We start from the raw sequence: 27,681 nt of genomic DNA on the forward strand, positions 1-27,681 counted from the left end.
CTGTAGATATGAGGCAGCTTAACCTAACAGGACAAGATGATTACTCTATTGGAGAAAGCCTTCGGCTACAATATGGTTTTAAAGCCCAAAAATCTGGGATTTATTGTATTATTTATTTGAACCACTGTATGGTATAGTATAGTTTGCATGCTATGCACATGATTGGACACTAGCCGCCCTATTTAGACGGCGCTAAATACCGCCGCGCTAAGGAGATTCCGTCTATCGACTAACCTTTTGGAAGCGTGAATAATGATCAGCTGCTCATTAAGACTTTTTCACTCTTTGCTGTTGATTTACATAAAAAAACACCCCCTGCGCTAAATATGCGAGCGACGCTAAAACGTAACGTGTGCTGATTACATTCAGCGCGCATTTTATAATAGCAATAACACATATGATGGGTGGCGCTCGCCGAGTTGTGTGCTCAAGGCGAGTTTCAAAATCGGGCCATCGATGCGCTACCGTCTTTATTGCAGTAATGCAGTTCAGACATCGTTGCAATTAGTCAATACTCAATAGGGTACAGCAGTAACAACACATAAATGTGTGTGGCGAGAAATTAATGGCTTTACGACCAAATTGGGGAGAAAAAGGTGGTAAAAAATAATTGGCTATACACTAAATTTAAGAGGAAAAAAAAGATGTGATGTTTGAGCTTGTATATCTGCTATCAGGACAGTTGTTGTGCTCTGTGATCATTGAGTGTGAAACACAATAAAGAAACGTCCTGATGGGGCCTGACAGCATGTCGTGGGTTCGAGACCCGATCCCGACTACGGTCCTGGCGCTCCAAAGAGCATCATGTTCAGTTGAGTTCTTGTTTATAGAGGATATATACACTCGTACTACTGAGCATAAATAAGGCATAACGTCATACTTTTGTCACACCCGCTCTGCCTTTTGAGTCGACCGCACCGCAACAAAACCACACAACTCGTATTTGGTCTTTTTAAAACAATTTAGGCTTTTTGACCATCTATTAACACATTGACCGCCATTTTAACATACCTCCGTACTCCCACCTGCCATTCGTCTCCATAGACTTCCATGTAATTGGGTGTGCACGGATCATGCACACCCATACCTAGATAATGCACCACGTGTGTCCACATTGCTCACAGCTTTCAAACAAAAAAATCCGAATGGAAATCCGTTCAGGCATTCATGAGATAACAGCCACTATGTTTAACAAAGATGGCTGCCAAAATGGCTGCCATGCTTGAAAGATGGGGTTGCTATGGGGGTTAAACATGCAATTTCGCGATTGCTATCATGCCTACTCCATTTTTTGGGGTCAAAAGAAAATTTTGAAAAAAAAAAATTTTTTGAAAAAAAATTTTTTTTTTTTTTTTTTTTTTTAAATTCTCGGGACTATCGGGCCTGGCGGGGAAAGACATTGGAATAATCTCGGGACTATCGGGCCTGGCAGGGAATGAGTTAAGTATTAATTAAAAAAAAAGAAATTCTACAATTGTCTGGAGACAGCCGGTTATACAGACAGCTTTATCGTCAAGCTGTACCCACACGTCACCATGCTGCCAAAGACACCCCACGCAACTTACCCTGGCTTCGCCACTAACTAAGCCAATATTGTGTGTGTGTGTGTGTGTGTGTGTGTGTGTGTGTGTGTGTGTGTGTGTGTGTGTGTGTGTGTGTGTGTGTGTGTGTGTGTGTGTGTGTGTGTGTGTGTGTGTGTGTGTGTGTGTGTGTGTGTGTGTGTGTGTGTGTGTGTGTGTGTGTGTGTGTGTAGAATGATTATTGCATTAGGTTTTTTTGCATTTTTATTTTCTGACCAATTTAAATGCTCGTGCACGCATGCACACACTCACTCCTGCACACAAATTGCTGCAAAAACTGCAGGACCAGCTGTCCTTATTGGTGAGGTGCCACACGCACACATGCACACACATACGCACGCTCACACACAATAGGTGTTGTGAGTGTGTCAGCAGGAAGTTGACAAACAGCCGGTGTTGTGGTCAGACATATTGGATATGAATATCATGGTGACAAATGGAGGAATCAGGTTGTCACGAGCGTGGCTTTGAAGCACATCATCCGTCTTCCTGCAACAACTATTCATCACGCCATCATCTGGTGCTGCCACCCTAAACGCCAGCAGACCACAAAGATCACAGCGCTGAATCCATTTCATGGAGTTGATGAATGGCATTCTATATTAAAACCCATTTAGAACGGGTACACATTATTGTGTATCATTATTTTATGCTTTAACTATTGAAAAATAGCAGATATACAAGCTCACAGCGCGGCACCGAGTGCCGCGCTGCGAGCTTGTAGATCTGCTATTTTTGAAAAATCGTGAAAATTAGAATTTTGACCCGATTCTATAAGTGTCTTTTGAAACCTTCTAAGATTTTTTTAGTCTGTTCTTGAGAGACTACTATGTCAGTGGTTCTAAACCTTTTCATGTGAAGGACCCCCAAAATGATATGCATTTGGCCACGGACCCCCATCTCAAAATATTTAGTTCCAGGGACCACCCAGAAGCAAAATTTGAGTTACAAACGTTCGCTTTAGAAATACATATATTCAAAGATTTGCACACATTTTCACGACTTTTTCAAAAATAGCAGATCTACAAGCTCACAGTGAGCTTGCATATCTGCTATTTTTCACTGGTTAAAGCATTCAATAATTCTAGGCCTAAATGGGTTTAACAACCACCTGAACCCCTGTGTCCCGCTATTCTGAGTCATCATAATAGGCAAACATTCTGCAAAAACAAAAAGCTCAGTTGAGAGCAATTCTTACATATAATCACCTAGTCGCAATTATTTGAGACGATCGCAATTATTGTATGCATAATTGTCATACTCGTTTCCATGATTTAAAAATAATAATAATAATAATTTCAAACATTTCAAAAATTCCTGGAAAAAACTTGTTTTGAGCTTGTAGATTGTCTAATTCCACTCTCAATGTATTTTCTTTTTTTAGTTTAAAGTAATTAAATGTGCAGCGTGTTATTTGCTTACGAAGGCTAAACGCCAAACAGAAATGTAATTTTTATTCATAATGTTTCATGACGGAAGCACAATTAAATTGTTAATGGCATTGATTTGAGTGACTATTCATTGTGAAGTAAAATGTCATAACTACTGACAAGTCGTAGATCAGGTATTTTCACCAGATATATTTGGTGAAGAGGGGGGCGGGGGAGTGGACCAAGCATAGCGCCCTGAGGGACCCCTGGTCGACTAAAGTATATAGGGCTTAAAGTGGTTAACCCATTTAGGCCTAGATTTACTGAATGCTTAACCAGTGAAAAATAGCAGATATACAAGCTCACAGCGCGGCACCGAGTGCCACGCTGCGAGCTTGTAGATCTGCTATTTTTGAAAAAAAAAAAAAAAAAAACGTGAAAAAGTGTGCAAATCTTTGAATATATGTATTTTTAAAGCGAACATTTGTAACTCAAATTTTGCTTCTGGGTGGTCCCTGGAACTAAATATTTTAGATGGGGGTCCATGGCCAAATAAATATCATTTTGGGGGTCCTTCACATGAAAAGGTTTGAGAACCACTGACATAGTAGTCTCTCAAGAGCAGACTAAGTGAGCTCCAGTTAAGTGAAAAGGACCGTTTCGTTGACGATGGCTGGCCAGATTGCTGACATAGAAACATAGGTTTAAAAAAAAAAAAAAAACTTAGAAGGATTCAAAAGACACTTATAGAATCGGGTCCAAATTCAAATGTTCACGATTTTTCTAAAATAGCAGATCTACAAGCTCGCAGCGCTGAGCTTGTATATCTGCTATTTTTCAATAGTTAAAGCATAACATAATGATACACAATACTGTGTACCCGTTCTGAATGGGTTAACCGTGATTTACAGTACCGCTATATTGTCATAGGTTGCAGAAGTCATCTCCCCAGATGCAGGTTTGTCGGCATTATGATCCCAATGCTCCCAATGGTCTCCAATCTCTTCCTGAAACACACGTTCAGTCTGACTCACTGCAGCGCTTGTGATGTTGATTCTCCCATCTTTTCACTTCTTTTTATTATTTTCATGGCAAAGTGTGCTGACAGGGTTTTTTGTTTGCAGCAATGTGCGTGTTTGTCCGCATTTGTCTGCCTCTCCTTGCATGCATGGCTGCACGACTTCTTACGCCTCTTATTCTCTGGACCCGTCCGTATCATGTTTTGTGCCTTTTTTTTCCTGCTGTGAATTTGTGCTCTGCTTCAGCGTGGACAACCTCAGGGCTGAGAGGGGAAAACAACAAAACAGATTTGGTTATGATATGATGACTGTTTTCAGGGACGTGCAGAGAATGTTAGAGAGGCTGGCTGGGGCTGACATTTCTAAAAGGGGCTTTTGGTGAAAATATCGAAAATAGCAGACCTCCAAGCTCACAGTGCGACACGTTCGACGAATGCTACAATAACATTTTCAAAGACAGTCGCTCAAAACAGCTCAACATCAACTCACCAAAACCACAGGATACTAGGCAAATGAACACATCTCTCAGTGAGGCAAACATACTATTTTAACAGATGTGAAAATGTGATAAACATGTAATCTGACAATGAAAATTGCATCATGTAATGAAAATACCTAATGAATCACTCGCTTGGAGGTCGGCTGTTTTCGGTGCTTGATACCACACTGAATAATTGCATAATCAAGTCAATACTGGAGATGTGGCGTAACCGCATGGATTTATACACCGAGAGGGCAATTCTTTCAACATAAAATGCAGCTTTCAAGTTCAGTAGAGTTTGGACAAGGCAATTCTCTCTTCGCTGCCTTCAGGTATGGCATGGAAAGAGGGCATTTTCATTTCTTTCACCATAGTAAAAACTACATTCATGGTCTGGAGAGGGCACTTTTTACGGACGGATCATTTCCACATTTGACTCAGTCATGGAAGCATGGCACCTAGTGCACCGCTTCTATGATCGCCTCCTCGCTTTGTTGTGCTGTGCAGATAAGAGCCCTCTCTACTGACCGTGCACCCGCTCACTGCGTAGAGAGCCCTCTCGACTGACCGTGCACCACTCTCTGCGTACGCGGCACGCCGCAGTCTGAATGCTGCAGATTCCGGCTATCAAATAATTTTCTCCAAAGCCGTTGCAACAGTATCACTTCCCTACTCTCTCAAACCACCGTGTAATTTCGTGTGTGCGTGTGTGTGGATGCCAAAAGGTAGATAGGGGTGTAACGATATAGTAACTGAATCGAAAAATCGATTTGAATTTGCAATGATCTACTATATCGTTTGCAAAAGCAAACTACCGTACCGTTTTGGCTTTGTATCGTTTTAAAATGCAGATAATCCGTGTGGAATAGTTTTGCAATGCAAATAATTGATTGTATGGAAAATGAAAAAAGAGGTCTAATTACCTTTCCGTTCCATATAGCTACTCTTGGTCTCGATAAATGTGTGTAATCTCTGTGTTCATGTCAAGGTGGGTTTGTCCTTAATAATGTGTTGAAATATACCGGTAATGTCCATGTATTTGCTAGATAATCACAGCGTTTACTTACATAATAACAGATTTTTTTACACGTTTTACACAGATTTAATTTCTTTGCTAAATAGTTACTATATTGATTTTAAATCTTTGAATCGAATCGTATCCTATCGCCATGAATGAACCAATATCGTCCATTTATCGTATCGTCAAACATGTATCGTGATGCGTATTGTATCGTTGTTAAAATGTATTGTTACACCCCTAGTAGATACTCATTTGGTTGTGAGCCCTCCAAGTGGATGTCCCAGCAGCTCAGGTGTGAATCCACTGATTCAGCGCCTTGCACAAGGGCACTGCGGCAGCAGGGGTAAACGGTTCCCTGCCCTCGGATTTCTCTGGTGTGCAGACTTATGCACACTGTGCTGATATACCTTGTCAGCAGCATTAAACCCATTCAGAACGGGTACAGATTATTGTGTATCATTATTTTATGCTTTAACTATTGAAAAACAGCAGATATACAAGCTCACAGCACGGCATCGAGTGCCGCGCTGCGAGCTTGTAGATCTGCTATTTTTGAAAATTCGTGAAAATTAGAATTTTTACCCGATTCTATAAGTGTCTTTTGAATCCTTCTAAGATTTTTTTGAAAAACCCTATGTTTCTATGTCAGCAATCTGGCCAGCCATTGTCAAAGAAAAGGTCCTTTTCGCTTAACTGGAGCTCAGTTAGTCTGTTCTTGAGAGACTACTATGTCAGTGGTTCTCAAACTTTTTCATGTGAAGGACCCCCAAACTGATATTTATTTGGCCACGGACCCGCATCTCAAAATATCTAGTTCCAGGGACCACCCAGAGGCAAAATTTGTGTTACAAACGTTCGCTTTAAAAATACATATATTCAAAGATTTGCACACATTTTCACTACTTTTTCAAAAATAGCAGATCTAGGTGGCACGGTGGCGCAGTGGTTAGCGCTTCGCCTCACAGCTAGAAGGTCCTGGGTTCGATTCCCGCCGGGGGACGCTGTGGGTGCTGGGGGCGTGTTTCTCCCTCCGCGTCATCAGCGCCCACACCCTAGGTGGGGTCGGCGATATGGCCTTTCTGTGTGGAGTTTGCATGTTCTCCCCGTGTCTCCTAGGGTTGATACCCTCACAAAAACATGCAGTAATCCTGGTCTCAATAATGCCTCCCCCTGGCCAGCCGGGGCGCCTGATGGAGGGGAAAGGAACTGGTTGGAATAACGTGTTCCTTCCACGCGCTACGTCCATCCCGGGGAAATCCCCCCTGTCAGGTGAAAAGAAACAACTTGGACTACTCATGCATTGAAGGAAGCATGAGGTCAGTCCGTTGTCTCCCCAGGCGCGGCAGAGGGAGAGCAGAGCCCAGGATTACATAGGCAATTGGCACTGGGTGAAAATGGGTTGCAAAATCGTGGGATAAAAATTACGAAAAAAAAAAAAAAGAATAGCAGATCTACAAGCTCGCAGCGCGGCACTTGGTGCCGCGCTGTGAGCTTGTAGATCTGCTATTTTTCAATTGCTAAAACATTCAATAATCCTAGGCCTAAACGGGTTAAAATAAACCCCCAAATGGGCTTTTACTTCAGGAGTGCGATCCGACGTATAGCCTCTAGACCCCGTTGACAAACTAGCTGCCGTCTCTCTCGCACTCGAGTAACTGTATCTGTTGCAACTCCGCTGTGTGTACGGCGGTGATACATTAGGGCTGTAAACAAATGACTTCCCTCTAAATTAGATTGGCTCGGTATCCCTGTGGGGTGGCCGAGGACTGTGTGTGTGTGTGTGTGTGTGTGGGCGGGGGATTGCAGGAAATAGACTCAAGTGAGCGAGGGAATGTCTAAACGGACAAATGACGGCCTTATAAATGTGCCCTGTCACAAGGGAGGAGTTAACTGCTGCAGGATCTCTACCCCTTCTTAGGGAGGGGACGATATGAAAATGTCATATCACGATTATTGTGACAAAAGAAATTGCGATTTACGATATTATTGCGATAATCAAACCCATTATCCTGGGGCGGAACATTTGCCAAAAGAATAGCCGATCTACAAGCTCACAACGCGACGTGTTGTGAGCTTGTAGATCGGCTATTTTTTGGCAAAGACATTTGAGGGTGAAAAAAAAGACTGTATCAAGTACGTATATTATAAGCACCTATAGAGGGTTTAAGTGCTACCGGATATGCAGCTCGGCAAATAAAAGGTGAATTGATCCCAGTGCATGACGGAGGACGATATCACGATAAATTAAATCTCGACGATACGATTATCGTGAGTTTTTTTTATCACGATAAACGATAATATCGCTTATCGTCCCATCCCTACCCCCTCTGTTTCTCAATGGTTCTCTCTCCCTTTCTTATTCTTTTGTCTGATTTTTTTTTCTTCGTCTTTTCTTTTCCCTATACTGCGGCATCTTTCTCAATGCTTTCTTTGTCCCTTTATGTCAGTGCCACTCCCACAACGCGTCTCTTTCTCAGCGTGCCGGCCTCTATACCTGCCTCTCCCTCTCCAATCTTTCTGCATCCCTGCACTTGTCTTTTCCTTCACCTCATATCTCGGTTCTTGCTCTCCTCTCCTCTCCTCTGTTTGTGTGTGTGTGTGTGTGTGTGTGTGTTTTCACACAGAGACGAGAAGAGGCACATGGACAACAGCAATGCGCTGTATCACGCTGTGGCGTAGCCCAGCCTCCCTCTCTCCTTCCCTGTTACCCACCTCCCTATCCCCTTCACCAGGCACGTGCACACCTAGACATCAAAGGGGGCTTTAGCCCCTGCCTTTTTGTCCATCTGTAAAACAATGCCCTCAGTTTTCACTGTCGTGAAAGAAATGCAAATGCCCCTCTTTCCTTGCCATACCCGAAGGCAGCATTCAAGGGAATTGCCTTGTCTAAAATTCTCCCGAACTTGAATGCAGAATCTTATGTTGAAAGAATTGCCCTCTCTGTGTAGAAATCAAGCATCGAAAATAGCCAACCTCCAAGCTCACAACGCGTTGTGAGCTTGGAGGTCTGCTATTTTCGATATTTTCACCAAAAGGCCCTTTTAGAAATGTCAGCCCCTGCCTCTCTAACATTCTCTGCACGTCCCTGCTCTTCACGCCTCCTCCCTCCTTCCCTCCTCCCCAGTGTTGTACCCGAACGCGTTCAAAGAACGATCGTTCATGAACACGTTCATATTTTGGCCGAACGTGAACTGAACGTTCTTTGTTTTCGCTTGATGAACGATATTGTCGAACGCGGTCATTCTGACGCCCGTGAGCGGCGTTCCTCGGCCGTTCATGCGGCGGTCCGCGCCTCCGCGGTCGTCTGTCCTCTCGTCTCTCTTTTCATTCACATGCTCCAATAGCACGCACTGCACGCAGCTCCTCGCAAACGTTGATATGCGGTGCTGTGCTGTCTGCACTCTGCAGCTGCACTGTGAATCTCCTCCTCGTTACGTCTCGCAAGCCTGACTATACTTTGTCCTATGTGTGTTGCACGGCGAAAATAGCTGATCTGCAAGCTCACAACGCGTCGCATCCACGAGACAACGTGAGCTTGTAGATCAGCTATTTTAACCACCGCGGAAACATGCTGTGCGCGAGGTTTAGAAACTTCTGCCTTCAGCCCTTCACAATAAGGGTGCAGGAAGACTGGGCAGTGGGCACATAAATATTGTGGCCACCTCAATGTTAAGTTGGATGAAATTATTGCTGTGTGTGGTTCTATATGGGCTGTGTCAATAATTTTGACAAATAATAGCATGCAGCAACGTCTAAACACACACATATATATATATATATATATATATATATATATATATATATATATATATATATATATATAGACAAAAGTATAAAAAAATTTGGTTAAAAAAAGAACGAAAAAGAACTAAGTTAGTTCATTTTGGGGAACCATGAACTTTAGCTCAAAATATAGAATTATGAACTATGAAATGAACTAGTTCATTTTAGAAGTTCTGAACTTGAACTTGAACTAGTTCGTTTTTAAAGTGAACTTTCCCAACACTGCTCCTCCCTTTCTTCTCATATCTTCCCCCCTCTCCCTCGCTTCTCTTTACCCTTTGCCCCTTCCTTCTCTCCGCCTGTCTTCCTGTCTTCCCCACCAGGGGCGTCACAAGGGGGGGAGTGGGACTGAGTTACTAGGGCCCAAGGTGGAGGGGCCCTAGTAACTTAAGCTATTGAAAAATAGCAGATCTACAAGCTCACAGCGCGGCACCGAGTGCCGCGCTGCGAGGTTGTAGATCTGCTATTTTTGAAAAGTCATGAAAATAATGTGAAAATCTTTGAATATGTCTATTTTTAAGCGAACATTTGTAACTCAAATTTTGCTTCTGGGGGGTCCCTGGAACTAAATATTTTGAGATGGGGGTCCGTGGCCAAATACATATCATCTTGGGGGTCCTTGACATGAAAAGGTTTGAGCACCACTGACATGGAAACATAGGTTTCTTGCACACATTTTCACGATTTCTCAAAAATAGCGAGTGCCGCGCTGTAAGCTTGTATATCTGCTATTTTTCAATAGTTAACATTCATGGGGGGCCCGCAGTGAATCCTTGTACCCAGGGCCCAGAATTTTGTGTGACGCCCCTGTTCCCCACTGACCCACACTCCTCTCTCTCTCGCCTGTAGATGATGCAGTCAGTGTGTTTCAGTTCAGCGTCATTAGTTCTGTCGTGTCCTAAAGGAAATCCATATTAAGAGCCTGGTTTGCTGTAGGCTGCTGCTGTGTTGCTGCTTTTCTTAGCCCTGTTCTGTAGCATCTTCTCTCAGCTTCTCACAATGGCTTCCTCAACATGGAAGGCAGTGTTTTTTTTTTGGACCACTGGCGTTTCTGCTTACCCTCATGACCAGTGCCATCGGACACGATCTGTACGGTTTCTGTCAAGCCAATAATTACTTTTTGTATTATTATTAATAGTTAATAATAATTGTTAGTTGCGACCATAGGTCGCAGTTAACTATGAAAACCGGGCACATCTTGTCTGCGTATCCGCGTATCTCTGTAGGTCACGTCTGACACTGTGGTTAAGTGGTTAAGCCCATATCTAACAGGACTTCATATAAATGGGAATGCCCATACAGTATATGGAGGCCACATCGGCCACATACCACACTAAAGCTGGGTTCAAACCTGAAGCTATTTGTTCTATTCTAGTCACTTCTTTCGCTTCACTTTGGTAGCGCAGGTCCGCGTTGGTAAAAAAATCATGTCCCGTTGGAATCAAGGCGAGTCCCAACTCAAAACACCAAAATCATGTCCGTGTCTCCAGACAACATCAACGCTGATTGGCTGTCAGGACGCGATGGTTGGAGTGGGGGTGAAGCGAAGGTCGCTTCAGTTGGATTTTTCCAAGAGGGGCGAAGATACTGATGCTACCGTTTGCGCCGCCCCTTTCGGATCGTTCACGCCGCGCCTGTTCGCGCTGCGCTCGGTCACACGTCGTCTCGTCTTTACATGCACTTCGTATGTAATCGCGCTGCTCGAACCATCCAGGTTTGGACGCAGCTTAACAGAATCCATATATGGCCAAGACAGCCCATATCTGTGTGGCTGTTTCTACAGACAGGAATCTCCATGTATGGGCATAAAAGGGTATGATGTCAGATGTCATAGACATCATAGGACTTTCACATAACGAATAACTGAGTAAGCATGTTTGGGCTCTCACAGCATATATCCTTATACAGTACATGGATCTCCATATATGGGTACCAGGGGTCTCCATATATGGGTAACTGCTCCGATATATATCACTGGCCAGATGACCAGATAAATTAAAGGGCGAGGTCGCATGTCGTCCTGAGGCGTCTTACAGGTATTAATGATTATACTGTATATCATTAAGTTATTGATATATACGATTTTACAACTAGGCTCTGAAGGAGGGTAGCCTCAATTTTACCTCCCCGAACCCAAATGGACCCGCGAAAAATGGATCCGGACCCAAATGGACCCGCTTATTATTAGAAACCGGAGCCGAGATCCAAAATCTCACCTGTAGTGAACCTCAATGGGACGTCTTCCAATTGTAACTCGGAGCAACTTCCTCCAACGCAAAGACAATGTGTTGAAGACCTGGACTTCAGTCTGATCACTGTTGTAGCCGTATTTTCCAAATGAATACAGCTTGTGTCCAACCACCACAGCAACATGGCAGTACTTCTCATGTCCTCCTTTCAAATGTATTGTCCAGTGAAATATTTTACACTCCAGCACCACTGTGAACCAATGCAACAACAGGATAAGTTGTTAATTTTTTTTTAATCGTTGTTGAATTACATTTTGTTAATCGGACAATTAGTTTTAACTCTTTGAGTGCCAGCGCCCTCTAGGGGCCAAAGAATGCCAGCGCATCTCTCATAGGCGAGCGCTTTAGCTTCCAGGACTTCAGCTTCCAGGACCTGACGTGCTCACGTTCATGCACGGCATGGAAATGTCCCGGATGAAGATGCTAACAGAATGGCTATTCCCATTTTGTCATCTAAAAGATCATTTTTGGGCGATTTCGCCGTAAATAAACCTCGCGCCGCTTCCCTAAAACACAAAAAAGAGATATAAGCCTTTAAAGATGCGGTCTTTCATTGGATTAGGCGGAGATTGGCGATTGCGTTCGCAAATTACGGCCGGCCGGGACGTTGTTAGCTTTCGGCTAGTAGCTACAAAAATCAAGCCAGGCTTCAGAAGGCCTCTTATCATTTTATTCATTTAATTAAATAAAGCCGAACTACTTCGGGATCGGCACACTCGTGTACTCATCGGAAGCGGCGCCGAACATCGGGTGAACATTGGGGAGCTCAAAAATGTATTTTAAACCATTTTTAATGGAATATATCGTCGGACAGAGTAGAACGGCTAGCTGGCTAGCGGCTAGCGAGCCAGGACCACCCACGACTCTACAAGCAGCTCGGGGTAAGTGAATTAATAAAAAAAAGATTGTATTGGATTGAAATAAAGCCGAACTAGTTCGGGATCGGCACCAGATGAGTTAAAAGAACAAGCACATCGGTTTTGATGACGATGTTGTGATGTCATTGCGTAATAATGACTTAATTATGTAGAACTAGTCCTTACCCGTTCAAAGATATGTGCAACCAAAATTAAGTGCAGAGTTTGGGTTCTGGGTTGTGCACAGTGCTTGAAAGTAACTTGAAAGTTACTTTGTTGCTTGAAAGTGCTTGAAAGTAACACAGGGCTTGAAAGTAACTTTGTAGTTGGAATTGAATTGACAGTAAACAACAGCTTTGGAGACCTTAAAGTTGTGGGGGTGGGAGGGAAGAAAATAAAGACTCTTGCACTTGTTTATTGGCTCTTAATACTGGCTGGAACGAAGAGTATTTATCACACGCAACGTTGTGACGTTTGGCGACCCCCTCGCGCCTATTGGCATACTACTAATAACCATTGGTTCCTTTGTGTTGTCTGCTAGGTGGTCACTGCCATCCTGGAGTCTGGTAAGAGCCTGTCAGCGGAGCAGAAGAAGACGGAGCGATGCCCGCTGCTCTACGAGTGGCACAAGAAACAGTACGTTGGCGCAGCCCACGGCCTGGCTGGCATCTACTGCATGATCATGCAGGTAGGGTGGTCCATCGGTGGAATGGATGGATGGATGCTGGTAGACACTGCATATAGATGCTTGTTTGGTAGTTGGGTCCATAGTTGTACAGGGGTTGACACTAAGGTCTCTCGGAGGTTTTCAATGTAATGGGTCATAGGACCCACAGGTGGTCATTTAAATGGGTCCCAGAAAAATAGTATGGGTCCCCAATAAAATGTTTTTGAGAGTTGTGAGCTTGTAGATCAGCTATTTTCCAAAATGTGCCTCTTTCTTATATTATTTTACAATTTGTCTAATGTTTGTTTTTATAGTATAGTTTGATTACTCATTGATGCGTCAATGGTCTTTTGTTTCTTCTTTTCTTTCTTTATTAAAAAAGGTCTTCAAGTTATTATGACTTCATTGTCATCTAGGGACCCCCCCAAAAAAAATCATATGGGGACCTCTGGGGGGTCTCGACCCACAGGTTGACTCACTACTGAAGAACAACCCGTGGAAGGGAGAAGAGAATGTAGTTGTAGTAGATGAAAGTGGAGCAGATATATTTGTTTCAAGAGAATTAGATGTTTGCACAAGTGTTTATTGCTCTGGTGTTTTCTTTTTACAAACTGGGATTCTCTTTGAATGCTTTATGCTTGTGTCGCAACGCGAACGATCTGAAGACAACGTTGTGTGTCAACATTGTATGTTGATGGAGGGTATGATGTCATGTATTCTGTTATACTTGTAGTACGCACTTGTGCTACACCTTTCGGTCAAGATACTTTAGGGGTAGGGCACGGCACACACATGCACTATGCAAGGGATAATCGATGGGGAGTGGGTCATCAATGAGAAATAAACCCAGTCAGGTTGATTAGATGGGCGATATCCTGCTTATTACACGAGACACACAGCTGAAGATGTGACTGGAAAGCCTAGTTAACCCATTTTATACCGGAGGCTGATTCTACAGAGCAGTGGTGGCTGAGTGGTTAGTGTCCACACCTAGGACTCCGGAGGCCCCAGAGGTCGCAGGTACGATTCCCCACTCCAGCTACCACTGCTCCCCTTCCCCCTTGCGCTCCTTGTGGGCATCACTGGGTTGAGTTCAGCTGGGTCAAAGCTGATAAAAAAAGCAGCTGGGTTGGGCTGCGATATCTGAATTTCCCCCGCGGGAGGAGTAGGTATTCATCATCATCATTCATCATCATACAAATTATAAATCTGTTTTCTAGAGCTGGGCGCGGTAACCGTCGTACCGCAGCCTACCGCAGTGTCAGGTTCCTTACCGCAGTAAAATATATATTTTTATATATCAGTTATGTTCTGAATTTGTCGTCTCATATCTTTCCACAAAATATTAGAAAACGCTCAATAGTGGGCTCGATAAAAGCCCGGCTCAATAAGCAGGAACTATAAGGTGCTCATTATCAATAAAAATTAATGAGCTCCATCCCTATTCATGATGTTTGTGAAAAGCTTGGGCCGTCTCTCACACGGACAGACAGAAGCCTCGTACAGCAACAGCGTTCAACTTTCTCCATAATCCATGAGGAATGGATGTTTATAAATACCTTGTGGCAGTTTTTAGTGACAGTACTTTTACTTTAATGGAGTATTTCCAATTGTCAATACTTTTACTTCTACTTCTACTCCACTGCATGGCCGATCTAAAAGCTCAACGGGTGTTATCGCGACGCCTTTTCCTGCAGAGTATTTTTGTATTGTGGTATTGCTACTTTTACTCAAGTAAAACATTTGAGTACTTTTTCCACCACTGTCGCTGCTAGTGCTGCTACAGGAACGTATGTGCTCCGTCGGCGGTCAAGTTACAACCTTTTCTCTCAAGTCTGGTAACTAAAACCTACTATATGTTTATATCACCACTCAATCAATGCAATTTGAGACGTGAGTTTACAGAATCACAGTAAACGATCTACCCGTCTCATCTGGTTTACTTTGTTTTCACGGCATACAGCAGGGTTCCCCAATTAGTTTTCCCCAAGGGCCGAATTATGTCTAGGGTACCAAGCCGAGGGCCATAACATTGAATTATGTCTAGGGTACCCAGCCGAGGGCCACAACATTGAATTATGTCTAGGGTACCAAGCCGAGGGCCACAACATTGAATTATGTCTAGGGTACCAAGCCGAGGGCCACAACATTGCGGGGGGCGACGGTGGAGACGAAAACCGCGGTAACAAAATTACGATACAAGTCACTGGTGCTCAAACATTTTCATTGTTCCATGGACCCTCAGAAGTTAAGATTTGAGTAAAACATGTTTGCTTTAAAGAAAATAATAATTGTTATTTTAGCTAAAATGACACTTTCTCAAATCTTTCTCAAATCTTTCTTTCTCATGGTCCCTGGAACAACATATTTTGAGATGGGTGTCCTATAGTTCTAGTGGTCCTTGACATTAAAAGGTTTGAGCACCACTGTTATAGAAACCACTGTTATTTTCAGAAAACCATTAGGATTAAGAAGACATTTTTCGAAACGGCTTCAGGGTCCTGGGTTAAGGCTACTTTATTTGAAATTTGAAATTTTCGTTAGAGGATCAACCATTGAGTTGCAGCAACTCGTTTTCGAGGTTTTCCTCAAGCACAACAAACAACAACAACAACAACAATAAACAACACAGAATAACAAAACATACATATAAGGCTCCTCCAACATTTCAACCCCCACTACACCCCCCACTCCAACAGTATACTAGTATCCTTAGTGATAAAGATGAATAAAAATGATATACAAATGAAAACATAAAAATAAAATAACCAAACTTTGCAGATGCACAGATCATACAAATAACAGATCAGCATGAAAAATAAATACAAATAATTTAGTTAAGCATAATTACAATCAAAAACAAGAGCAGATAGTTGTAAGATGGGCCCATAGAGAAGATTTGAATGCATTAAAATTTGAAATTGCTCTAAGGGACAAAGGCAGGATATTAAAGTCAGCTGGTGCTTTAAACTTAAAGGCACGTCTCCCAGTTTCTGAGTTCATAATGGGCACTATGAAGAAAAGATGCTGTGTATGTCTTAGGGAATATGATGATGTGAATGGCTGTAAGTACTGTTTTAAGTATGATGGAGAAATGAAATAAAAACATTTGAAAACAAAAAGTAACCAATGAAATTTTCTCCTAGCCTGGGGTGATAACCAGTTCAGTGATTCATACATAACACAATGATGAGTAAGATAAGGACATCTCAAAACAAATCTACAAATACTATTATAAGCCACAGTTAATGGATGGAGATGCGTTTCAGAGGTGTTCTGGTAAATGACATCACCATAGTCCAGTATTGGAAATAACATCTGCTGGGCAATTCGTTTTCTTATTTTAAAGCTAAAACAATTGATTGATCTATACATAACTTTGAGACTAAAGTTTATTTTAGTTCGAATGGATTCAATGTGAGGCTTAAAAGAAAGCTCAGAATCCAGCCAGAGTCCCAGGTACTTGAAAGACTCAACCAATTTAAGGGGAGACTGATCAGAAAAATAAATGGACAAATCAGTGGATAAATGATTGAGTTTATATCTAGTGCCAAACAGCATGCTACAGGACTTCTGTTTATTCAGTATGAGATTGTTATTTAATAACCAATCCTGGACCAGGGAAAATTCAGACTGCAGATTTCTTTGTATCTGAGCTACATCAGAGTGAGATGAGTGAATGACCGTGTCATCTGCAAATAGATGCATGGAACAAATTGACATTATTTTGGGGAGATCATTAATAACAATTGTGAAAAGCAAAGGACCTAATACGGAACCTTGGGGCACCCCCTTTTCGACCACTAGAAATTCAGACTGAACTTGATTTAGAGAAACACATTGACGACGGTTATGAAGATAACTGTTAAACCAAAATAAAGCTTGTCGAGAAACACCAATTGCATGTAATTTATCAAGGAGTAAATAATGATCCACCAAATCAAAAGCCTTGGTTAGGTCAATAAAAATAGCACCTGTTAATTGTCCATTGCCAAAAGAAGAGAACACATCATTGGTAAATTTTGTGAGCGCTGTAGTGGTGGAAAATTTAGAACGAAAGCCAGATTGAAATGGAGATAATATATTAGAATATTTCATCTGAGTGCTGTTATCCCCGGGCATGGATGGACATAGTAAGCTGTATTTAAAGAGACCTACAGTAGCCTCTATCAGTGATTATTGGCAGCAGCAGTGGTCAGCCCTGCCAATCAGTCACCAAGGAGAAAGATTAGGTCTAATCGGACCGCCTGAATAATACATGACATTTAAAATATTCAATGAGTAAACAGCAACGTTGGCACGGAGCACGGCACACACTCAGCAGATTCAGCACAGCATTCAATAGCTGAGTTGGTTGGCTTATCATTAACCCATTTACCATATAGTTGGGTCGAAAATGGCAGTTCCGTGACCGGGAAGACAAAGGTCCGTTTCTCAATGGATTTGTCATCTAGGAGGGTTATTAAACAAATTTGGCCGGGGTGTCTTTTTTATAATGGCTGGGAAAAAGTTTGACAGTTAGGGTAATTTTCAGTCTCATTCACTTGCTATACACTACACTATAAAGGCAAAAATGACTCCCAAAAAATCTGCTTTAAGTGGGATGTGAGGGGTCAAACTAGGGGTTTTTAATTATTCTGAATTCATTGCAAGCATTTGTTTTACATGAAAAACATTCCTTGGGCTAAAAACGGACAATAATGGTGGTTGCCAGGGCACCAAATTCTGGGCCCTGGGTACAAGGATTCACTGTGGGCCCCCCATTAATGTTCTTCATAGGGGGAGTGTCAGTGGTGCTCAAACCTTTTCATGTGAAGGAGGACCCCCAAAATTATATGAATTTGGCCACGGACCCCCATCTCAAAATAGTTCCAGGGACCCCCCAGAAGCAAAATATGAGTTACAAATGTTAAGAAATACATATTTTCAAAGATTTGCACCCATTTCCACCCACTTTTCAAAAATAGCAGATCTACAAGCTCCTGAGCTTGTATAGGCCTATCTGCTATTTTTCGATTGCTAAAGTATAAAATAATTAAGGCCTTGGGCCCTAGTAACTCAGTCCCACTTCCCCGCTTGTGACGCCCCTGGTGGTTGCTTGTGAGCTTGCAGATCGGCTATTTTCAAATGGCGGAAGTATTTAGGTTTAAAGTGCTCATGTGGCCTATATTCACTTATTTTGGGCTTGTTTTCATAGACCTGGTTGTTTATTCCTCCTGACAAATCTGACAACAGAACTTACTTAGGTTATTTACTTAAGTTTGAAAAGCCAAATAGTTTTTATTTTTGTGTGTAAATAAAGCACTTTGAAAGATCAGAAGATGATGGCCAATGTTGTTATAAAATACAAATCTATATATTTATTTTTTAACTAAGTAGAATCGCGCAAACACACCCAACCCGAAAAACACAGAACATTTTCCGCCTGCACGCCGCGCTGTGCGCGAACGCTATGCCGCTCCCCGCAACTCTCCCCCCACTCCTTCAGCTTCTGCCTAGGGGAAACACTGGGGGTCCTTCACATGAAAAGGTTTGAGAACCACTGACATAGTAGTCTCTCAAGAACAGACTAACTGGAGCTCAGTTAAGTGAAAAGGATAATTTCTTTGACGATGGCTGACATAGAAACATAGGTTTTCAAAAAAACCTTCGAAGGATTCAAAAGACACTTATAGAATCGGGTCAAAATTCAAAAATAACATCTACAAGCTCACAGCCCGGCACTCGGTGCCGCGCTGTGAGCTTGTATATCTGCTATTTTTCAATAGTTAAAGCATAAAATAATGATACACAATAATGTGTATCCGTTCTGAATGGGTTAATCGCACGCGCGCACACACACACACAAATGTGAATGTTTTCCACTGTCTTGTGGTTTTCGAGTTGTCTCTTTATCAGCTAAACTTTCAAATTATGTTTTTTTTTGTTTCATTTTAAAAGCCAATCACTTCAAAACGAAACATTTATATCTAATTAAGGATTAAAATGGTGCACATTAATGAATTCAAATTGCATCTCTGGACCGAGTAGCGGGCTTCATACCTGAGAACCTAAAAGCCTGGTGCATCAACTTCACTTGTGGGTCTGTCTTTAGAGGCGTAGGTACATTTGGCATGGCCTTGCTTTTGTCGAAAAAGCAGCGTGTCCCTTATTAGTGGAACCAAGTACTTCTACACAGCTAATTTATGTTGGGACTGCCGTAGCTGAGTGGGTAACAAGACCGTCTGGGAATCACAAGGTCACCGGTTCACCCGCCCAGCACACCACCCTACATATAATTTAAGAGAGTCATGCTCTCACACTCTCATTTCCACATTTATTGCGGTCGAAGGTCGCAGTTTAGTATGTGAAACGGCACATGCTGACTCTGGACGTCTGGATGTGTACACTTTTTTACGTTCTATGGGTTTTCCGCTCTGACATCATGCTCTGGCATCACTGTGATGTCAGGGGAACCACTCTAACAGAATGGGTTTGCCGCTCTGACTTCACTCTGATGTCAGGGGAACCACACTAACAGAATCCTTTTTATGCCCATACATGGATATCCCTGATGTCATCAATATTAAGCCCATAACAGGACTTCATATGGGAATGCCCATACATGGAGGCCACATCGGCCACATAAAGTACACTAACAGAATTATTTTCAGGATTCAAATTTAGAGCTTACGGATCTACTACTTTTGATGCTTTTGTGTGACGCTGTGTAGTATGGTCAAGCAGGTACAGCGTTCATTTATGGAGGGACAAAAACCCCACAGAGGGAGAGATTTCTGCCCGACAGCAACGATACATAGCAACATAGATTTTTCTGAAACCTTTTAGGATTTAGAAGACATTTTGTAGAATCAGCCTCAGGTCTTAAATGGGTTAAAACAAAAAAAGTTAAATAATAATACATTCCTCCAACAGTTTCTTTGGCCCACAAGGCTGGGTCCGCATCAGTGTGCCAACGGGCCGGTATTCCGACACTAAAACTAACCCTAACTCTAACCCTAAACATAACCTCAGTAACCGTGACGAGTAACTAACCTGCCGACGCTAGTCGGAACAGCGGCCCGTCGGCATATGAGCGGACCCACACAAGGCTAAGCAATTTTGAGTTTTGCCTCTTCCCCTGAGCCTTCTTTTCTGCAAGTTCGTCCACGTCGCAAAATGAGCCAGACTGTTCCAATCACAGTGTGAGCTCAGTACCATCTATACTCGGTTAAGGGAGAATTTCGGGTCAAAAACATGATCCAGTTGTCCCGTTTTTTGGGTCCCATTCACTTGCATTGAGAAGAGAAGTACCGCGAGAGACGGGATTTCAACGGGAGTTCAACGTTCAGCGTTCAGTTTTATCAACCCCCCTGGGGGTGTAATGGTCTCTATGTGTTGCTAACAGTGTCGGTGACTGATGTGTAGAGAGAAAATGGACTTTGAAGCGAGAAAAATAACCAGATTAACAATATATCCAATCTTTCCTGTTTGAAGCCCTGTTTGGGTAGGACGGCTCGACCAAAAAATGAATATATTGCATCTTTTCAAAACGGGATAACTGGACCATGTTTTTGGGCAACAAATAAATACTTTGAAAGGTAAGATAGCCGTTTTGTCCCGGAATTCTCCTTTAACACAGCATGGTGTGAGCGTAGTATAGAGGAACTGAAGCCCTAGACCAGGGGATAATACTGATATTTTCACAAATTGGTACCACCCAAGGTGGTTTTGTCTTCCTACATGTCTCTAGTTTATATTTTGGTATGATAACCCTTTCTGAGAAGTAGCTTAATTGATGTCGGTGTCCCATTAACTTAACATTACAGGGAAAAAAAAGGGAAAAAAATATTCAGCTTTATGTAGCTTATGAGGGGTCACACTAGGGGGTTTTCATGATTCTGAATCCATTGCAAGCATCTGTTTTGCACAAAAAACATTCCTTGGGCTAAAACGGCCCCCTCAAATGTGTGAAAAGTGATGACTCATCACTTTTCATCCCTTTTTCAAACCACTAAACCGTAGTTTTTTAGCGCAAGGAATGTTTTTTCGTGCTAAACAGATTCAGAATCATGAAAAACCCCTGGTTTGACCCCTCATATGCTACTTAAAGCATATTATTTTTTTTACCTTTTTTTCCCTGTAATGTAAAGTTACGGGTGATAACTTCAATTAAGCTACTTCTCAGAAAGGGTTATCATACCAAAATATAAACACATATATCACCTTGGGTGGTACCAAAATGTGTATTATCCCCTGTACTACCCTAGTTGCCAGCCATTTCCCTCAGTTTAAAATACAGTGTGTTAATTTCATCTGACAAAATGTGTCTGTTCCTCTTGTCTCTATCTTGTTGCGACCGTAGGTCGCAGTTACTTGCACACTATCCAAACCTCCACCGGCTGTCCCTCCGTCACTCCGTCACTCCCTCTGTCACACGTCACACGTCACACTTTTGCCCTGCTCATATCTCTGCAACCGTTGCCCCGATCCATGCCAGATTTTGCACACACACTCCTTGCCTGCCAAACTACAACCTCCAAGGACCCCCGGAGTTTCGGGGACCCCCAGGTCCCTGGGGGACCCCCAGGTGTAAAAAATTACCAAATGTGCAAAAATGACCAAATGACCACCCCAACGGGGCTGCTCACGGGGCATTCCCGGGGACCACCCACTCCTGGTGCTCCAGAACGGATGCAAAAGTGGTGGCGCCCCCAGTGGAGGACCCCCTGCCACTGCAGCTCACATAAAATGCCGTAACTCGGGCTAGGAGCGACCGGGAGAGCCGGGGCCGGTACCTATTCGTCCGCCTTGGCGGCGAGGAGACCCCACCCCTCATTTCTCACATGGCCCTCTAGCGCCACCATGAGGCCGATTCAGATTTTGCCCTAAAATCACGAAAATCACTACACAGTATGTCTACACTCATGTCAACAACATGGATCAGGAAGATTTTGGAAAAACACATTTTTGCTCTATTTATGGAGATAAGCGACCAACGGTCGCTTATCTCCCGATTAGGGAGTCTTACTGGTCTTTGAAAGAAAGATCTTTCACTCCTCTCGGCTTCGCTGATGACGCAGATTTGCTTGAAAAAGAAAAAAATCAAAGCTTTATGCTGAACCGGACAGGGAGACACAGGTTAAAGGTTGGGAGCTCACCCCTCCAAAAAAAGAATCCATCAAAGCATCACAGATCTCATGCATAGATAATGAACCACAGCACAATGTCCTCTTTGCTCGAGCTATATCAAACATCTGCATTTTAAAATAAACCTTAAGAAGATGACGAAAATTCTGTAATTAGAACACGATCAGAGTCTTCAAAAAGATTGTGAAGTGATAGCCGCTTGATCAAAGTAGTGGGAGGGCCGTGCAGTGCCACACAGCACAGTATGTTCTGCTTTGACAGCTCTCTTCACATAAGCAGTCACCAACTGTGCCGTTAATACCCATAAAGCACTTTTTGTTGTAAGTCGCATGGCCAGCTGTTATGACCGTTGAGCTGATTGCTCTTGATTTCTCTCGCTTTGCATATTGTCGTTGTCGGGTGGAAACCTTGTATGTCCAAAACCGTTCGTTTTGTATTTATCATTTTAAAAATGATCTAAACTAGTGAAAACAGCTGCCGCGAGGCGTTGTGTGCTTGTAGATCAGCTGTTTTCAATACTTTTGTGCGAAGGCCTTGTATGATGAAGCAGTGCTTTACTTTGAAAAAATTTTACAAATTTGAAACTTGGAGTTAAGAGGTTTATGCCCGACAGTGACGATATAAAACATCGTCTCGGTCGGCTTGAAACCTCACCACCCCAAACTCTTACTTTTCCCGCATTCAAATTCAATCAAAAGTCACAGATGATTATTTTTTTACTGTATTATAAAAGCCATACAAATAGAAAAAAAAAGTATTTTCTGATCAGTGTTTGGTGCCACCAGTGCCGTTGCATCAGCATTGTAGCCATAGTCTCAGTACAAAATACCCTGTCAGATTCTGATCTGTGCGTACAGCGGATCCAATGCAGATTAACAGAGGATTAGTGTTCTTAGTGTTGTATCAGCTTTTGCCCCCGTGGTGGTGTGTTCCAAGACACTGAAGAAGATGTTTGTGTGGGCATTTCATGGTCGTATGTTGGTACAAGTCCCTTCTGGCTCTAGGCCTGTCACAATTATTACATAATCGTCTAGTCCAGGGGTCTTCAACATTTTTAGGCCAAGGACCCCTTAGTTGAGAGAGAGATGAAGCAGGGACCTCCACAATCTTTCATTGTTTCACAGCGCAATCATCAGTGTATTTTGGATTCATTTCAATTTGTGTTTTCAGGTATTTAACCTTGAACCGTCATTACCTAATAACCTTGTACTTTCACTCTGTACTTAGTCTGCTCTTTTTCCCCTCTACACCAAACCTCTTTGCCAAAAATAGCCGATCTACAAGCTTACAACGCCTCGCGCTGTGAGGCGTTGTGAGCTTGTAGATCTGCTATTTTTGGCTAAAGTTCTCAGAATATGGACACTAGGGTTCAAGCGGTTAATATAAAAAAGAAGAAAGATTTGGAGGACCCCCTGTAGTGACTCTGAGGACCCCATAGGGGTCCCGGACCCCCTGTTGAAGACCCCTGACTTAAATCGTCGATACTTAGTAAATGTGACATTTCACTCCAAAATTTGACAAAAATAGATGATCTAAAAGCTTCTAGATCTGCTATTTTTGGCTAAAGTTCTCCTCAAAATAGGGATGCGAGGGTTCATTTAAAAGAATCCTACAAAAGATCCTACACAAATATTTGGAGGACCCCCTGTAGTAACTCTGAGGACCCCCTGTTGAAGACCCTTGTATTAATATTGACCAGGGATCCTTTTAATATGTTTGCGTTGTGACCCCCTTCAATAATATAGCTTGGAGGTAGACCAATTCTAGTGCATAAGAGTGAATCAAGCTTCAGACTTTCAGTCTGGGGAGCAAGTCCAGAAGCATGTCTCCTGATGACTACAGTCTCTTGTAGCCTCGAACAGAGTAGTGCGGTGTAGTCTTTTTGAGTCATAAAACTACAACGTTAACGCTCAAAAAGACTACACCGCACTACACCGCGGTGGACCCGACTCTGTTCGAGGCTTGTGTCTCTCTTGACAGATAGTATATAGATTAATTCAGGCAGAAGATATTAATAATCCTCCTGAATTCATCTCTGCATCTCTTTAACACCAGGCATATGGCCAAGGGTTACTTGGGGTTAGAATAATGCTTTATATATCGTTGCTGTCATGCAGAAACCTCTTATCTCCATATTCGATTTTTATTTATTTTTAAATTAACGCCCTGCTTGATCATACTACTACGGCATCACTCAAAAGTAGCAGATCTGCAAACTCGAAACGCGGCGCAGTAGATCTGCTACTTTTGCTGTCTTTGAATTTGAATCGTGAAAAGTAACTGTTTGGACATATGAGACATTCCAGCTGACAGAGACGACTACGCTCCATCTCACGATGTCTCACGTTGGAAAATAGCAGATCTACTAGCTCACGATCACTGTGACAAAAGGCATAAATCAGGCTTATGGTCATAATGATGAGTTATGAGCTGAGGATTAGTTCTGTCAAGTTGTGTCTTTGTGGACATAAGCTCTAAAGCAGCTTATTATTCATGTCGGCCTAAACTCTTTGCTCTCATGTTTCAGATTAAGACGGAGAAAATGACTAAATCTTCAAAATTCTCCACTTTTGCCCCCTATTTTTCTCTCTCAACCTCTCCCTCATCTCTTTCTTGGTCTCTGTCTTACTCCACACACAAACACACTTATATGCGTACATATACACAAACGCTTCCAAACACGACATGCACATGCACACAGCCCTCAGATCCTCGGATAAGTCCCTCCTGGAACCTCCCAACACCTCCCGTGTCACCTGGGGGGACCAGGCTTTTGCGGCCCGGGCACCTCTGCTCTGGAACGCCCTGCCCTTAGATCTTAGGCTAGCAGAATCAGTGCCCTCTTTTAAATACAGGGTTCCCACGGTCATGAAATTCCTGGAAATATTTTGAAATGGGGAAAAAAAAAATCCAGTACTGGAAAAGTTTTGGAATTTATCAAGGGTCCTGGAAGGTACTGGAAAAAATAGCTATGCATTGTCTTTGGTTATTGATGTTGTTAATACCTCTGAAATGTCAAATTAAACATGGACCAAATTGTCAAATATTAGAGGCAGAAATTGTGAAAATAGCACTTTGGAACTATGTTTGGAAAAGTGCTATACAAATAAAATTCATTCATTCACAGCCAGGGTCCAAGGTGAACCCGGACGTGCTCTCAGAGTCGGTGCGGCCCAGCATCGACTATGTGCGCCACAAGAAGTTCCGCTCGGGCAACTACCCCTCGTCGCTGAGCAACGAGAGCGACCGACTGGTGCACTGGTGCCACGGAGCGCCCGGTGTGGTGCACATGCTCATCATGGCATACAAGGTAAGGGATGACGCCTGTCCTAATTATTACATAATCGCCTAATCACACTTATTTGAGGTAATTGCATAATTGTTGCCGTTGTCATTAGGGCTGTCACTCCACGTTGAAAGATTTTCATACTGTGTATATAAGAAGTCAAAAATAGTGGAATTAGCAGATCTACAAGCTCACAACGCGTCGCATGTTCTTTTTAAGTTGTCAAATATGTTAGTAATTTCTTTGTACATTTAGGTTATGTGTCATATCTACCATGTGCAACTTAAAAGCCTAAAAGCCAAACAGAAATGTAATTTCTATGTGCCATTGTTCAGCGACAGACAATTGTTAATTGCAAGAAACACGATTAAATCGTTAATTGCAATTTGAGCAAGTCAAATTTCCTAATCGTGACAGCCCTAGTAACGAACTGATCGTGTGTGTGTGTGTGTGTGTGTGTGTGTGTGTGTGTGTGTGTGTGTGTGTGTGTGTGTGTGTGTGTGTGTGTGTGTGTGTGTGTGTGTGTGTGTGTGTGTGTGTGTGTGTGTGTGGGGCTGTGGAGGGGCTGGAACAATCAGGAAATGTAACTTGACGATTGTCTCTCAATTAACTGCGATTATCGACTGTGTGTTTGTGTGTGTGCTTTTTTTTTAATGAAAGTTAAAAAAAAAATGTGTTCAGCTTTAGAGCTTCGTAAACAAAAGTTGCCCAGGGCCACTATGTCAAAAACGTAAATATACAAAGATTTTCAAACAAGCTACAGTAGAAGACTTTAAGCTGAAAAGACAGGTGAAGTCACACTTTTTGATGGCTGGTGGTCGGACATTTCACATTTTGGTGGCACAACGGGGGGTGTGAGTGAGAGACAAAATAGTTTCAGCATTGCATAATTCATGAGCTTGTAGGTCGACTTTTCTCAATGCGAGACAGTCTGTCACGCGAAGAAGTATGCATCAGGCTTTTGGCATCTCCGTTGGATGCTTTGTCTTCAAATGCATGTGCATTGTTGTTGATGGTTTGAGGTGTGACAACCTGGTGATGTACAGCTTGTGTTTGACCTTGTTTTTATTACTACACAGAACACAGAGCTTTAGCTTTTTAACAAAACCTTATAGGACAATATGCCATTTACAGCGCCATAGCAGTTCATATGAATATTTCTGCTTATTCTCAGTGCAGACAAAACACACACACACACACACACACACACACACACACACACACACACACACACACACACACACACACACACACACACACACACACACACACACACACTCTTTAAAAATGATAATAATTGGATCCAATTGTGAACAATACCCAGATGATATATCCATTTGGCCAATCATATGGTTCACTGCAGCAACCAACAGTTCAACAGTCACCATTCACTTCCCAACACAGATTTTTTCCTGCCTGTCCGTCCAGGGATCGAACCGGGAAAATTTCTGTCACAAACGAACACCTACGGTGGCGCTGTCGGTAGCGCTGTCGCCTCACAGCTAGAAGGTCCTGGGTTCGATTCCCGCGTGTTCTCTCCTCCACATCATCAGTGCCCACACCCTAGGTGGGGTTGGCGAAAGGGCCTTTCTGTGTGGACTTTGCATGTTCTCCCTGTATCTCCTAGGGTAGGTACCCTCACAAAAAGCATGCTGTAATCCTGGTCTCTATACTGCCTCCCCCTGGCCAGCCAGGGTGCCTGATGGAGGGGAAAGGAACTGGTTGGAATAACATGTTCCTTCCACGCGCTTCTGTATGTCCAGCCGGGGAATCTCTCCCCTGTCAGGTGAAAAGAAGCGGCTTGGACTCCTCATGCATAGAAAGAAGCATGAGGTCATTCCGTTGCTCTCCGCAGGTTGGCAGAGGGAGTGTAGCGCCCAGGATTACATTAGATAATTGGCACTGGGTGAAAGATGGGTTGCAAAATCGTGGGATAAAAATGTAGGACAAAAAACTAAAAACAAACGCACACCTACTAACCTGTAGGCCACAGGTTCTGTCCAAGATGCAAAAAAAGGTTTTAAAATAGGAAAAGTGAATTTTATGGAGGATTGTATTGCAACAACATCAACATAAAAGCACCCATGTGCGCAGCAGATAGGGGGGGATGGGGGGGATTAACACCCCCACTTTTTTTGGGTGGGGGGGATATCCCACCCAGTCAAAAAGTCTGGATTAAAACTCTTTTTTCCCCCAATTATTATTATGTTTATCATTTGTGTCTAAAAACTTAAAATTA

At 42.8% G+C, this 27,681-nt stretch overlaps 1 protein-coding gene across 1 annotated transcript in view; it reads left to right on the forward strand.

Moving 5' to 3' along the window:
• lancl2 (LanC lantibiotic synthetase component C-like 2 (bacterial)) overlaps window positions 1-27,681 on the forward strand; it is an 83,107-nt gene that overhangs the window by 24,573 nt on the left and 30,853 nt on the right. The window contains exons 5-6 of the mRNA XM_080752164.1: window positions 12,902-13,048; window positions 25,284-25,466. Of these exons, the coding sequence (XP_080608290.1) occupies window positions 12,902-13,048; window positions 25,284-25,466 (330 nt within the window). The remainder of the gene's footprint in view (window positions 1-12,901; window positions 13,049-25,283; window positions 25,467-27,681) is intronic.

This window comes from Nannobrachium achirus (genome assembly GCF_963921795.1).
Source record: "Nannobrachium achirus genome assembly, chromosome: 21".
In the NCBI taxonomy this organism is placed as follows: domain Eukaryota; kingdom Metazoa; phylum Chordata; class Actinopteri; order Myctophiformes; family Myctophidae; genus Nannobrachium; species Nannobrachium achirus.